Genomic DNA, 15,067 nt, shown 5'->3' on the forward strand with positions numbered 1-15,067 from the left:
GCGGAGGGATAGTGGATATACTGGCTAAAGGATTCTGACTATGGAGCTGTCAAACAGGAAGAAAAGAGAAAGACCACAGACAAGGTTTATGGATGTAGTGAAAGAGGACATGCAGTGGGTTGGTGTGACAGCAGAGAATTGGAGATAGGGATTGAAATGGATGATGAAGATCCACTGTGGTGACCCAGCTCAAAAAAGAATTTAGTTATTAGTTATTTCCCCTTCTGCCCCATGAAAACACAATGTTGAGGAGGCACAAGGCAGATGTCCTACACCAGTTTGCAACACACTTCTTGCAATACCTGAATTTTTCCCAGTCTGCCTCATGTTGCACAGAATTTCCCCTTCTATTTTCCTCATTTAATTTGTATCCACAGGTTCCAGCAATATGCCCCCTCCAACAAACAGAAATCTGTAGCTCATCCCTACACTTCTCATATCTTTCCTCTGCATGCATCCCTGACATTTCAAGCAAAAACCCACAGATCATTTTTTTCATCCGTCCTTTGAAATTTATCTTTCCACTTTGTGTAGAAACGGTTTCTGGCATAGGACTCATTGCACTGGACTAAATAACTAAAAACTCACTAACCCCCCCCTTTTTTTTTTTATTCTAACCGGCTACCAACAGTTTGTTTCCTACTGTCTGAGTTATTATTTTCCAAAGTCGCCTCAGCTGACGTCTAACTTTATAGCACGCACGCTCCCTTCAGCTGTCAGCACCACCACACTATCTAAAAGTACACGTATGTTTACAGGTTAAAGTTAACGTTTTTGCAAACGCAGGGACGACTTACTGATATAATCCTATGGCCGTGCGCGTGCATGCACAGAAACGGAAATTGAAAATTCTTTGAACACGTGAGTAAAATCCGTAGCTCCCGTGACTGGTACTTTTAGTCATGGCCGACGACTACAGACGACAAGGTTTCGAGTTGGAGAGAAGAATATTTGAGTTAGACATCAAGTGTTCGAGTCTCAGAGCTGAAAAGCAAGGTACCGATTACACTGTTTATTTGTTTGCCTTTCGGCAATTCATTTAGTACGTGGCAAACAGTCTTGGTTAAGGAATCGACTAGCAAGCAAGCAATCAAGCTAACTTCCAGCGTACGTTAGCTTGCAACCATGACAACAGCTGCTGTCTAATGAAATATTGCATTTTGGCAAAAAACAAAACAAAACAACCTTTCTGAACACATCAGTGCATATGCAGTTAGTTAATTATAATTAGTGGTTAGCAACGTTGCAGGAGAATGTACATAACTCGCGGAGTTATGTTTGTATTTCACTAGGGTTTTTGAGTTAACTGCTAACGTTAGCTAAAATGCAGTATTGTTGACATATGTGAAGGTATGACACATGATGGCTGGTAATGCTAGCTAAACGACTGTCATCAATAAAGCAACGAAGCATCTACCTTGTCCTTATTGCATGTTAAATGGTGTCGTTAACTTTTTTACTTTAACTTGTATCTGAACCTCAAACGCCACCGTGTTAGTGCGCATTTTTGGCCTTACGTTTATCTGTGAATGCTCGCATGGGCTAGTCAGCTTATGTTTTATGCTAAAATATTTTTTTTCCTGTCATGAGTCGAATTGTGGATGATTATAAAGTCCCGATCAACAATCGCGATAACTCGGGATTTTTCATGAGTTTAGATTTGTACTTGGGTAATATGTTAACATATGGTTCTTCCGTAGATGATGACTATTTACAGAATGCATCTGCCATACTAGACAAGTTGAAAAGCTTTTACAGACAAGGAGGAGAGAGTAGCAACCTATCCAAGCTGCTGCAGGATTACACACAGGTACTTCCTTCCATCAAATTGTATTTACTCTCTTGCGTTTCAGTAAGTTATTTTATTAAGTAGTCAGTAACATGAGGGTTTTTTTTAAACTACTAGTGATTTTTGTCCCCAAAACCACAGAAAACAGGATAAAATACCCAACTAAGGTCCTCTGAACACAAGGAAATTTTTCTTACTTACACTGCTTAGCAGTATTAAACGCAAATATAAAATGTCTAAATCATCTTAGAAGGTGGAAGCAGAAAGTGACAGGTTTGCAGTAGGTTACTGTTGTATCTACATTTTAATAAAAACCCTGCATATCTTAAAGATGCTTTCAGTTGTTCCCATTTTCACAAGGGGTCACCACAGTTGGTTGCTCACACATATAGTTTTTACTTTTTTGCAACCCCAAGGGGATTTGTGTCTCCTCCCAAAATCAAACCAGGGATCTTTTATTTGTTAGATGGATGTGTAAACCACTACACTATGCAGCCACTAAAAAACGATCATCTCTACAAAGTAAAAACTGAACACATTCCAGTCTCTTTACTTTTACAGTTTAAGTTTAGCATTGTACACACATGTCCAGGGGATTGAATACCCATATTTGTTGGTTTAGTGTCTGTGTAACAGACTAAATTGTCATGTATAGCTAGAAGCAAGTTATAAAATGCAGCTGTACTATAAGGGAGTTTATATAAAAAAAAGTAAATCTGTCTGCACATCTATATTGACTCTGGCTTGAGTAAGTGAACATAGAGCAGGCAAAGGCTAGTTACATGTCAAGAACTGTAGCTAAGTTTGTAAAGTAGTGTAACATAAATGTTGTGTCACAGACATAATCACAAAATTCACCGTCTATTCAGTAATAAACACTAAGAAATTTTCTATACTCTCTGAAAATAATTTCCTGTGAATTTTAGGGCTGCAACAATTCATCACCATAATCATTGCCATCGACTATAAAAATTTGTTGACGCAGAATTGTATTTTCTTAACTGTTGAGCACAGGCATACGGGTGACTTTGTCCAATAAAGAGGCTCATGCACCTGTCAAATGGCTAAAGTCAGGACAGAGAACATCTTCAGCATGGTTATTAACAGCTGGGAACATCATCTCAAAGATCTCAAAGCTTTATTTGAACTTATGGATAGAAACTATTTTTAGTTTCCTACTTGCACATTTTTTCTTTGTTTAAATGCTACTAGCAAATTAATTTATATTACCTAATATTTTGATTTATTTCATTTTTATTCTGATGGTTCTATTGAGTAATGTTAAAAGAACCATTTGATTATTTTCAAATTCATATGTCATTATTTTTGCTGTGGGACAAGACAACAGGGTATTCATAGGTGGGCAGACTTGAGCAGGTAAGGTACTGGAGCCTAGAATAAGAGGTTTGCCTACAGGAAGTGTAGATAAGAGTTACTGAAATAATCGTTGACTAATCAAAGAAAAATGAGGCACATTAGTCTGCTATCAAAATAATTGTTATTTAGCAACTAATGTTGCTAACATAGTGTCTTCTATAATGAGTTCATTGAAAGGGCCGTCTTTGCAGTTGCTGCTGTCTTCTGTTTAGCTCTTATCTAAATTTTGACATAATTACAGAGCTCATATCAGGAAAACATGGAAACTTTGTCTGAAATGAAAACCCTCTAATTATGAGTGTTTTAGTTCTGTTCCTTTAACGATTTACAGCCTCTGTGTGACATTGTAATAATGTCTAATGCAAACTGGTCTAGATTAACTTTACTAAAGATATTCTGAAGCGTATTGCTTTAAAAATTTAGGAGTAAAATGTTTGCCATAAACTGTAAAACAAAACCTCTAACTCCATACCAACCCACAAGAGATGGTTCAGTTAGGGAAGAAGAAATGTTGAAGATGGTGGTTTTGTTTTACATTTGTTACAGTTGTATCAATGTGATTTTGGGGTGCTTTCCATTCTGCGTACTGTACTTCCTGCCATTCTCATCACTCTATCCTTCAGCCTTTAGCCTATATTTTCCCCTAAATGTATCTCTGAGGAGGTTCAAGAACCATCATACTAAAGCTTTTTGAAAGACAGAAAAAATATTTTTGATTAGGCAGCTGATCTGATGGGACAGTAAAATCAGTGACTGCATTATTGGAAATTGCTTTACGTGATCTAAATTCAATTCAGTTTCATTTATGTTGTGCGTGCTTATGTTGTATTACAGCTCCAGATTAGATACAGATATCTCTAACCGTTGTTGTTGTCGTCCCCCCCCTAAATAGTTTTCTTAATTGGTTTAAAGAAGGAGCAACAGCTGGCAGGTTTATTATAGGCCTTTATCCTATTTTGCAAAGTTATACATGGTGCAGGCAAAATGTTTAAGACAATTTTAACACATTCAGTTTTACTTTTTTTTGTAAATTATTTTATTTTTCATCATTTAGGTGATTCTAGACATCACTTTTTATGAAGAGAATAAACTGGTGGACCAGGAGTTCCCTGAGGACTGTTCACCATTTAAAATTCAGCAGCTTCTTCAAGATCTGACTGAACCTGAAGTTTTGGCCGCACGGCTTGCACCAGCACAAGAGGTTTGTATTTGTCTCAAACCGATTTTGGTGTTGTCTTCTACTCCATTTTATGAATAGTGTACTTTGTATCAAATCACAAACTGTCATGTAGTCTGGTTATTACAATATAAGACTATAGAGGTTACTAGGACACAAACCCACAACCCAAAGGATATAAAAGAGGAGCAGACACTCTTTTTTTTTTTTTTTTTTTTTTTTTTTTTGTGTCCATGTGTTTCTTTCTTGGTCTGGTTAACTATCCAGTAATTATCCTACTTTCAGTTGGACGTCAGTTCAACTTTAATTTTCCCTTTGATTTGTGGTTTCGCTACTCACACTTGGACACATGCTTTTAAAGTGCTTATGAAATAAATATGGATGAGGCATCATGGAGTGTCTGATATTGATATTCGTGTCTTTTGGTTTATGTTAGGTGCAGTCTGTGTTGGGTTTAGAGCTGTTAGAATGTCTCTACTGGAGACGTGGAGCTCTGCTGTATATGTACTGTCATACCCTTCATCAGCGAAAGCAGTGGATCAAGAAAAACAAGGAAACATTCCTTAAGGTAACAAACAATGCAGAGATCTAAGGAGTTTCATTCATTGTTAGCTGTACAACTTTACTTTGATTAAAACCAATAGTTTACCACTTTTTTATGTTTCTTTTTTAACATTAAAAACATTTTTGACCCAGTGTATTCAGGAAGGTGTGCGATACCTGATGCGGATGCTGCAGGTGAGAAACTCTGTAAAGCTCAATGATGGTGTGGTGCTACATGACACTGCTACAGCAAACATCTTATCTGAAGGTAAATGTGTTATTTATTATAGACGTGATAAATGAAGGAATACACTTGAACCCACAACCTCCACAGTTATGTGATCGGATGTTTGTGTTATATTGTGGTAGGGAGAAACCTGACAGCTTCACTGGAATCTCTTCTGTCCTTGGAGACAAGAGTTTTGGCAAATAAATATAGTTACTGAGAATTACATCCCAGAGTAATCATTGGCAGGGATCATTAAATGTGGTTTGGGGGCTGAACTCCTTAGTAAAGGAGTTTTTTACTTCTAATTTGTTACCCATCTTTGAAAATCTTAGGAGAATTTAAAAAAAAAAGCAGCTGACCTTCATTGAAGGTCAGCTGCTTTTTCTCTCATCCCAGAGGCTTTTCAATTCTAAAACCAAAAGGTGGAGAGTCCCATACGTAATAATGGGTACAGGTACAGAATTAGGTGTATAGATGTGAAAAAAGGCGTGGACCATTACCACCAGAAGTTTCAGGTGACACTTCGGAAAAAACTTGCCCCAAAAACTGGATATGGCTCACCTTGGCTTGTTTGATGATTCACATGATTAATAGTGGTCTTAATAGTGGTCAGCAACCACCTCCTAAGGGACAACCCCCACTAGGGTTTAAATACCTGGGGCTCTACATACAGAAGCCAAACTGAAGAAGCCTCTGGGATGAGAGGTGAAAAGTCTTCAACAGAGTTAAAGAAATCCATCACTTTTTGTTTTTCTTCTTCTAATACTACAATGACCTGGATAACTGAAAACTGACACAGAAATTTTTTTAACAATCTGTTCTTTTGTCGCCAACTGGTCTTACTAACTACCGGTTTATCTTTTGGGTCAGGCATTTTCTCAGACACACACCTGTTGACAATGATGTACATTGGCGAAATGTGTTTCTGGGCAGTCAAGTACGAGGACTGCAGCGCTGACACTACGGAGCACAAAGAAGATCGCCTCCAGTTTCGGGACATTGGCACACAGATCCTCAACAAATATGTGCTTGCCTGTGAGGGCCCTCTCCAAGGGCAGGGCTGGAACACAGAGAATGCCAAGGAAATCCTCAGTATTTTACAGTGAAAAATATAGCTTCTCTGTTACAATTGCCCTCAGGAACAGATCAAAGTTCAATATTCAAATGTGTCAATCCCAAATAAAAATGGAGCCCATCGGATGGGGTGCAGTCTTGTGAAAGTTTATGGGGAGGCACAGGGAGAGAGTGAATGTGAAGAAAGGAGATGCTGGAACAGTGTCTACAGGCAACCTAATCCTATGCCAAACAGCCCAGGCCAAAGCAGATGAATGAGAAGTTAGAGTATAAGACAAGCATTGTAATAGAAGGGCTGCACAAGAGGCTGTTGAATAATTATTTGCCCCTGGCCTGCTGAAAAAGCAGTGGCCACTCTGATTCCAGACTGTTGATTGGGGCATTTGTTTTGCTCTAAGAATGTGTCACAATAGCATTAATATTACTAAAGAGGTTATGAATAATAAAAAAGAAAAATTGACTTTTCATTTTAAGATTGTAACAAGTTTAAAGATAATACAGCTGGAAATGAGACATTGCACATTAACATTTATTTATTGTTTTGTTGCCATTTTGTTATGCTTTTAATATATATTAAAATAGCATATGCATTATTTGAATTTGTGTATAAAGTATACACACAGAAGGCAAAGAAAGGTGTTCGAACTGTTTGTCAGTGACGTATTAATGACCAATTCAAAGTATGTTCAGGTTTGTTCATACCAGCTTTGTAATGCACCACTTGTATTTTCATCTATTGCAACTTCCATTTTTCTGCAACTTGAATAACATTGATAGTGTAACTATTAATAGAGAAACTGTGTTGTTTGGGCAAAAAAATCTATCATTTTGTTTTTTAATGTCCTTGTTGACAATAAACGTGCTTTGTTTTAAGAAAAATTTCCTAGTTTGCCTTCCAGATTTTCTTTTACTACGTATTCCTGTTTTGTTTGATGATACTGCACTACAATACCCACAATGCTCCACTGCTATGAGGAAGTGACAGGAAAACATCGGTGTTGGCATTTCCTTGGTTCATAGTGTTTAGTTGTACACAGTAAATATTCGCATATGACACAAATTAAGACATGGCTGAAAAGATCCAGCAGCTGGAGTCTTTGGTGATCCGCAGCCTCAGGCGGTTTAGAGACCGCTATTTCCCTGATAAAGTTGTTGAAGCCGATTTGACAGTTGGAGACTCGGGAAAAGAAGAACAACAGTATGGATCTTTGGATACCTTACCGGTAAGTCGAATCATTCATAGGAGAATTCTGTGTACGTCTACCTATGTAGCCTATATGTCACTCATTCAGACAGGACAAGCCTAAAAGGATAGTGTTGCTCTCTTCAGGTTCTACACACACAGTCTGAAAGCTGTTTATAGAAAAAATGATAGATGCTCAGTCTAAGTGTCGCGTTCAACTTGTAGGCTTCCAAAGTAGTCGTAATTGCCTCCCGTCCCCGATTTGGCATGCCTCGACTGCACTATTCTGAGCAGGAACACTGCCATACTTTGAGTTCCTTTGACTTATCTTTGAAGTATATCAGCTGATTATAGAATTGCTTGTATTAGTGATTGTCCATTATCCCCTTCCAATCTGTATTTTTCCTACTTCTTAACCAAATACACATAATTGGTTTAACTAGGAATTTTAACCTCCTAAGACCCGAACTCTTCCACGGCATGCATTTGCAATTTCACTTTGATATTTGGACATATATTGGGCAGATATTGGGGCCCGATGAATGTAAAAACAAAGAATTACCAGATTTTTTTTTCTTTTTACCTTATTTTTGTTTTTAAGAAAAATAAGAGCCACATGAGGATATTTGTTTAAAATTTTGATAGAACAGTAGCAGTATAATGTCCTCCTAAGTGGATATCAGGCCCTTGTAGAGCACAATTGAGTATTTTGGTCTAGGAGGTTAATCTAGAAATATTTATTGTTGATCTAGGAAAATCAAAATAATTGTGCTCCGCCATTCCTCCCGAAGGTGGATGTACAGTTTCTGATCATGACCTTTCTGTCTCCTGCGGATCTCTGCCACCTTGGAGCCACAAGTCGTTACTGGAGGGCCATGGTTAGAGATCCATTACTGTGGAGATACTTCCTATTGCGGGATATGCCATACTGGCCCTCCATTGATCATGTGACCATACCCCATCCAGACTTGCTGGATGCACCGCTAATAAGTGAAGACGAGAGCCTGGATGATAGAGAAGAGGGAAATGAAGGAATAAAACTAAAATTTGACTACATGTCAGAGTGAGTATCCCCCTGTTATCCTGCATTACCGTCAGTTTCCTGGAAAAATTTCTGAGCAAACCTTGTGTATCAACAGATACCTGAAAGGTTGCCCATCCTCCAGACAGCAGTGGATTCCTACACGACCAGCATATGAGGTGGTGACCTCATTTTTTCAGTCCCTGGTACCCTCGTCTGAACCGCGTTACGCCATGTTTGGTCCTGGCATGGAGCAGCTGGATGTCTCTTTAGTCACAAGGCTTATGCATGCTCCAGATATACTTCCTGTGTCAGGCACTCCGCACAGACAGATAAATGGTAAGATAACACTGATCTAAGGATAAGCTTCTCATCATAATGCATAATATAGTGGCTGATTTTCCCTTTTAATCAATTGTAAATCATAGTTTGTCCTTTAGATAAAAGATAAAATTAGATAAAATGTGATTATTTTAAAGGTAACGTGTAATAATGATGTGTTACAGAAATTACATCAGTGCATTTTAATCACAGAATTAATCAACAGATAAGTTTACTTGCTATGTGTATTGTCTACCACTAGATGGCACTAGATCACTACATACACACAGCTTATCTACCCAAAGAATACAAACAAACATACGTAAACCTTTGTTTATTTCAGGTATTGGCTCGGGGATAAGTTACATGTTCAATAACCAACACAAATTTAACATCCTCACTCTGTATTCAACCAACAGGTGAGCACTTTGTTTGTTGCTGAATGAGTCACAGTTGTTTCTCATCCTTTTTGCAGTTATTAATCTTTGTGTTTTTGTGTCTGTAGGGCAGAGCGAGAAAGAGCCAGAGTGCAACAGGAGAGCATCAGCAATAAACTCTTTACCTTTGAAGGAAATGACGACTCAGGGGACCCAGTGTGCGTTCCTGCTCCTCAGGTTCAGCAGGTGTGCCAAGTGGTGGATGGGTTCATCTATGTTGCCAATGCAGAGCTTGAGAGAGGTAAAATAACACATCTTTTTTTGTAGTGTAGTACAATGACACATCATACTCAATGACTGATCAATGCAGAACATCTGCAGTAGGTTCATGGTTCATGTTGTGAATAGGTGGTGAGAAGTCTGAAGGAGTCCAGATTCGAGCTGTGCTAAACTGCAGTAGGGGTTCCACATCCAAACCTCTGCTGGTGCTCTCATGCATCTCAAGAGAGGAACCAGAAACAGTTCGGACTCCCAGCACCAGATCCATGTGTCGAACTCCCTGTGTTGACATGGCAAAGAGACTTGGCCTACCCCACCTGCCTAACCCCTGGATGGTAATTGCTTGATATTTGATCAGGTGAAAGCTTTTCCATCCAGAGTTCAGCTTGTGGAGCTTTTCAGCCTGTTTCTCTCTTTCATAAACAGGTACAGGATACAGTGGCAGAATCCCTGTCTGGGCTTTTGGATGGCATTTCCTGGCTGCTGAGATGTTCTGGAGTCAAACTCTACTAACACCTGCTGTTGCACGATGGATCAGAACTGCAGACATCGGTCTTTTTTTCTTTTTTTGACACCAATACACACTAGGACATTTCCTGAGTCCTTCAGGTTCAGGACTGAAGGTTTGCCAATGCAGTTTAATTATATGGACTAGAAGCAAAAGAAAATATTGGGTAAATAGTGATCTTGGACACCTAAAAGACACTTTGGTATTATTTGCAGAAAGATCAATATGAAGGAGCTGTGCACTAACTCGACAAACTACTTTCATTTAACACTATTTTAAGAGCGATGCATAAATGAAGTTGCATTAATGGTTTTGTGGTGGATGAAGGAACAAAGCAACAGGAATGTACAGGCAGACAGACTTTATTTGCAAAATTGGGAAAAACATTCAAATCAAATTAATTACCACTTAATCATTTAAAACCATAAATGCTGCTTTAATTTAGGCATATCATGAGTGGCATAGTGAGTTACCACTTAGTCATGTGGCTGAATGCTTTAACATTTGATAAATGGTATTTTTAAGGCTTTTTTGTGATCTTAATGGAGTAAAATGACTTTGGTGTAAAGGTAATTTCTGTTAACTTCCTATAGAATTGTCCTATAGAAAATCTGCTTATGCAACTTTCATACAAAATATTTTGCCTACTGATCAAAGGTTTCTAGCCACCCAATTTACATCAGCAAATATTGGCATACCATTTATTTTGTTACTACTCAGACTCAAATTTTGTTAATTCTCCATAATGTAATGGCTTACACATTCGCTTAACTAGTGAAAGATCACTTGAAGTGACTCCTTGTGAATAATGGAGCACTAACAATAGCCTTACTTCATAAGAATATTTCTGTCAATGCAGCAATATATTTTTTTCATAAAAGCTGTATTTATTATTTTAATTGTTTACATCTTTTTTTGTTATTATTGCACATTTTGCTTTTCTTTTACATATAAGAATTGCCGGTGTTGTGATGAAAATCCTTCTTTTTCAAATGATAAATAAACTTTTTTGGGACAATTCTTATTAATCTCTAGGTCACATTTTGTCCTTAAATATTATGTAAGTGATGGCAAAATTGAATTTCTTTCTTGAATTGAATCATGACAGAATACCCTTTGGAAGCTAGGAGGTGCTACTGTAGCATTTCTTACTACTTTTGATTTTCATTTTGTTAGAATTGTAAATATCTTGACTTTTACCTGCTATCATGCCACTTTTAAGATTTCTGACAAACTAATAATGGATCCAGTTTTTAGTGACATACAGAACACAAGACAAATTTTTTTTCTTACCATAAAGTTTTCAATCCCAGAGATAGTTTGTATTATTACAGACAAATAGTTTAGATGGGCATCTCCTACAATGTCGATGGCAGCACACATATTGCTTATTTTGCTTATTTTGTGTCTGGTACACATGAAATGCATATATAATAGAATCTGCATTGACAACGTTGAGGTTTAAGCAGAAATTTCTAAAACTGAATTCCTTTAGAATTGCAGCACTTAAATCATCACGTCTCTCCATTAATGTGCTTAAGTTGTGCGCGCGTGTGTGTATTTTCTCTGAAAATTACCATTACTGTCATATTCCGTCTACCTGGTGATGACGTTCACACCTTCTGCTGGCAACAATAGGATCATTTTTCTGTCAGGTAAGGCCTGACAAGATAATGTGCTTCACTGATGCTCTTTTGTTCTAGTTAAGTCATGGACAAAAGTGCACCCCCCTACCCTTTTCTGCAGGCCTTCCGTCAAAAGTCTCAGTAGTCATTTTCATAGGCTTGCAGTGTTAGAATAAGGCTATGATTGGTGCAATTTGGGTGCATTAACCCGTGCTGAACGCAGTTGAAGTGCAGATTTATTTATTTTTTCTTTTTCTGTTGATATCTATTTTTAGGGAGATGATGGAAGAGTCAGCCACTGTATAAACGTGTAATTCATCTGTTTCTGGTGGTAATAGACGGACCCCTGACATGTTATCTTTATATACCTCTTGTTCTGCTGTTCTGGTCTTCATGCCACACTTATTTACCTACATCTCTGTCTATGTACTTCTCTGTGTATATGTGTGCTCATGCTTGCACAGTCTGCACAAGGGGGGGGGGGGGGGGGGGGGGGAGACAGTGCATAAACCCTGGGGATCTGTTCTGAGGGCAGGTATGCAGGGAAAAACTTTCCACAATCCTTTGTTATTGCTCTGTGATCCTTGTGTTGCCTTATGGAGAGCTCTACCACAGACTGGCTCTATCAGTGTTCATGACTCAGTTTGCCGTTGCAATCTGAATGAACGAAGAGGCGAAGAAGCTTTTTTCTGGTGATGAACAACTTTTCTGTGAATGCAGGCGAAAGTAAACGATTGCTTTAGTTTGCTGTGCTTTTGCTGCCAAGATGTGTTGGATCTACTGTCGAAACTTGCTTGGAAAGGATATTTTCAAGGTTTGTTTACTCAAGCTGCAGACTGTGAACCATTAGTACACATCTCTGCATAATAGTTGGTTGGTGGGGGAGTGTTTTGGAAGAGTGAATGAGTACCAGACCTCCAGCTGCCTCTTGTCTTCTACAAGCACATGTGGCCTCGGGGATTCCATGTCATGAAGAAGAAGCCTCTATTGACTGACCCAAGACAGTTTACAGATGCAAGACAGACTCTGCAACACTACTAGGGCAGTTGAGACATACTACACGTGTGAAGAGTAAGATGTGAAGAGAGATAGATGCTGAATGTTTTGAAAATACTGTGCACAGAGAAAGGGGAAAAGTCATGCATGTAGAAATGGAGTCACAGTTGGGATTTAAGCTTGGTCAAATGCCAAGTAGAGAAGTGTGTCTTAGTGTGTGTCAGTTTTATAGTGTTTTATTAAAAAGGAAAAATGGTTGGAAGTAATTTAATTTCATGAATTGACAATTAGCTTATGTAACCTAGTGCAATTTAGTGTTCTGTGTTAACTGTGGCAGAATTGTGGACCACTTTTCTTTGCAGAATTGTTTTCATTCAACCACATTTGAGGGTTTTGAGCATGTATAGTCTGTTTAATGTCAGCCCAAAGCATCTCAAACAGATTCAAGTCCAGACTTTGACTAGACCACTCCAAAACCTTCCTTTTTATTTTTATTTTTTAAGCTATTCAGTAGTGGACTTGCTGGTGTGTTTCAGATCTTTGTGCTACTGCATATTGCAAGTGTTGTTGAGCTTTAGGACATGAGATGCTGGCAGGATATTCTCCTTCAGGATTTTCTGGTAGAGTGCAGAATTCACTGTTCCATCAATTACAGCAAGCCATCCAGGTCCCGAAGCACCAAAACACTGCGGTTTGCTGGATTCCCAAAGCTTTAGAAATGACTCTGTAACCCTTCCAAGATTGATATATGTCAGTGACTTTGTTTTTCATCTGATCTTGTGTTTCTTTAGATCATGGCATGATGTGTTGCTTTTTCACAATTCTGTTTTAGTGATTTCTTGATTCAGCAGGTCTGGCAGCAATCAAGCCTGGGTGTGGCTGATGAAATTGAACTCATCTTTCCAAGAAATGCGGTTAATCACAATTAATTTGCAATTTAACAAGGGGGCGATAACTTTTTCTCTAATAAATGAAGTCATCAATTTAAATCTAAATCGTGCATACACCATGGGGATCTGTTTTGAGGGCAGGTATGCAGGAAAAAACTTTCCAGAATCCTTTGTTAGTAATCCTGGTGTTGCCTTATGGAGAGATCTATCAGTGTTCATAACTCAGTTTGCCACTGCAATCTGAATGAACAAAGGGGGGGTGGGGGGGGGGGGGGGGGGGGGGAAGCTTCTTTCTGGTGATGAACAACTTTTCTGTGAATGCAGGCGAAAGTAAACCATTACTTTAGTTTGGTGTGCTTTTGCTGCCAGGATGTGTTGGATCTACTGTCGAAACTTGCTTGGATTTTGCATTTTGTATTTAACTGGGTCATCTTTGTCCATTTTTAAAGTTCTTTGATGGTCAGAAACTAAATTTGACAAAGATAAAAACAAAACCAGAAAAGGGGAAAACTTCATTATTTAATTTGATAGAAATAGCACACACATTAGTCAATCACTGAAGTTTGAGAAACCTGTTTAGAACATGGTGGAGCTGCAAGATTGCTAATAAGTATTTCAAAATTTGGTGTTCATTATGAATTGAAAAAATTTGTTGTATAAACCGGTTCTATGGACCCACAAAAAGCAACACCTTTAAAATAAACATCTGACATATTGTATTAATCATAATGTTGCATATTTTGCTTTTCTGTATATTTACTTTCCAGTCTGTATATAGTGGTGCACAAGTAATTATTGAATTGCATGTTAGATGGTTTTTTGTCGTATTTTCTTAATCAAACTTAAAAACAAGCACCAATAATGCATTTTAATATAAGCACAATAGGTAACAATATAAGTAAACATGCCAGTGCAAACATACAGACTAATGTACAAAGTATCTATTATTACTATTAATTTGACTCAAACTGCAAATCACCGGGCTAAACACGCTGTATTTTTCCAACTTCTCTTTTATAGCAGCAACTCTGTGTTCTATCATCCCTCTTCTTCACTCTCTTCTCCTTTCATTAGAATTAAGTCCCTGATTTGTATTCTATGATAACAGCCAAGATTAAAGTAGGTTTAGGAAAAAGAAAAAACATCATTTGCATGATGCATTCACTGATTAAGCTAAGCGTCCCTCTTAATTGTGTTGTTTTGCACATGGTGAGGTTCTCATGCTGATACTCTGTGGGTTTTACTAAACCCATGCAATCTCACCAATTCACTTCAATTTCCTTCCTACTTCACTGTCCATCCCACCTACCTCCCGCTGTCATATGCATGGCAGGTTAGTAGAAGTATTAATAGTGAATTATTTGTGAATCATTTTGAGCTTGTTCAAATCATCATTCACTCTGTACTAAAGAAGATAAAGCACCAGGAACAGTGTGATCCTTCTGTATATTTTCTGTTGTTTTTAGTACGTGCGTGCGTGTGTGTGTGTGTGTGTGTGTGTGTGTGTGTGTGTGTGTGTGTGTGTGTGTGTGTGTGTGTGTGTGTTTTCCCCCTGTAGCCATCTCCTCTCTTTTATCCTAATCCAATAGGTGACAAGGAGCTGGCATAGTTGTATATAGCCACAGTTGGCTGTGAAACTATAAATGCATTACGGTTGACTTGAAGGGGATGACACAAA

General features: G+C 38.2%; 2 protein-coding genes across 3 annotated transcripts; both read left to right on the top strand.

The window, feature by feature from the left end:
* The first annotated feature begins 687 nt into the window (after positions 1 to 687).
* Positions 688 to 7,068, top strand: rimoc1 (rab7a interacting mon1-ccz1 complex subunit 1). Of its 2 annotated transcripts, none has more exons than XM_086314695.1 (6): positions 688 to 996; positions 1,701 to 1,810; positions 4,221 to 4,367; positions 4,780 to 4,911; positions 5,040 to 5,154; positions 5,256 to 5,460. In XM_086314695.1, the coding sequence occupies exons 1-6, from the start codon at positions 903 to 905 to the stop codon at positions 5,330 to 5,332; spliced, it is 675 nt and encodes a 224-aa protein (XP_086170821.1). In that variant the 5' UTR covers positions 688 to 902; the 3' UTR covers positions 5,333 to 5,460. The 2 variants fall into 2 exon arrangements, with proteins under 2 accessions (XP_086170821.1, XP_086170820.1); XM_086314694.1 differs by lacking the exon at positions 5,256 to 5,460 and adding an exon at positions 5,986 to 7,068 and having other exon boundaries at positions 691 to 996.
* Positions 7,069 to 7,161: 93 nt separating this feature from the next.
* On the top strand, positions 7,162 to 10,884 carry fbxo4 (F-box protein 4). Its single transcript, XM_086314693.1, has 7 exons — positions 7,162 to 7,412; positions 8,164 to 8,435; positions 8,512 to 8,732; positions 9,058 to 9,133; positions 9,220 to 9,392; positions 9,500 to 9,705; positions 9,797 to 10,884. Exons 1-7 carry the CDS (start codon positions 7,257 to 7,259, stop codon positions 9,881 to 9,883), a joined length of 1,191 nt encoding a protein of 396 aa, XP_086170819.1. The 5' UTR covers positions 7,162 to 7,256; the 3' UTR covers positions 9,884 to 10,884.
* Positions 10,885 to 15,067: the final 4,183 nt, after the last annotated feature.

The sequence above is a fragment of the Aulonocara sp. 'chitande type north' Nkhata Bay genome, linkage group LG12, assembly GCF_057382095.1.
Source record: "Aulonocara sp. 'chitande type north' Nkhata Bay isolate Kocher_YH1m ecotype deep benthic linkage group LG12, A_spYH_male_GT1.1, whole genome shotgun sequence".
Taxonomy (NCBI): Eukaryota; Metazoa; Chordata; class Actinopteri; order Cichliformes; family Cichlidae; genus Aulonocara; species Aulonocara sp. 'chitande type north' Nkhata Bay.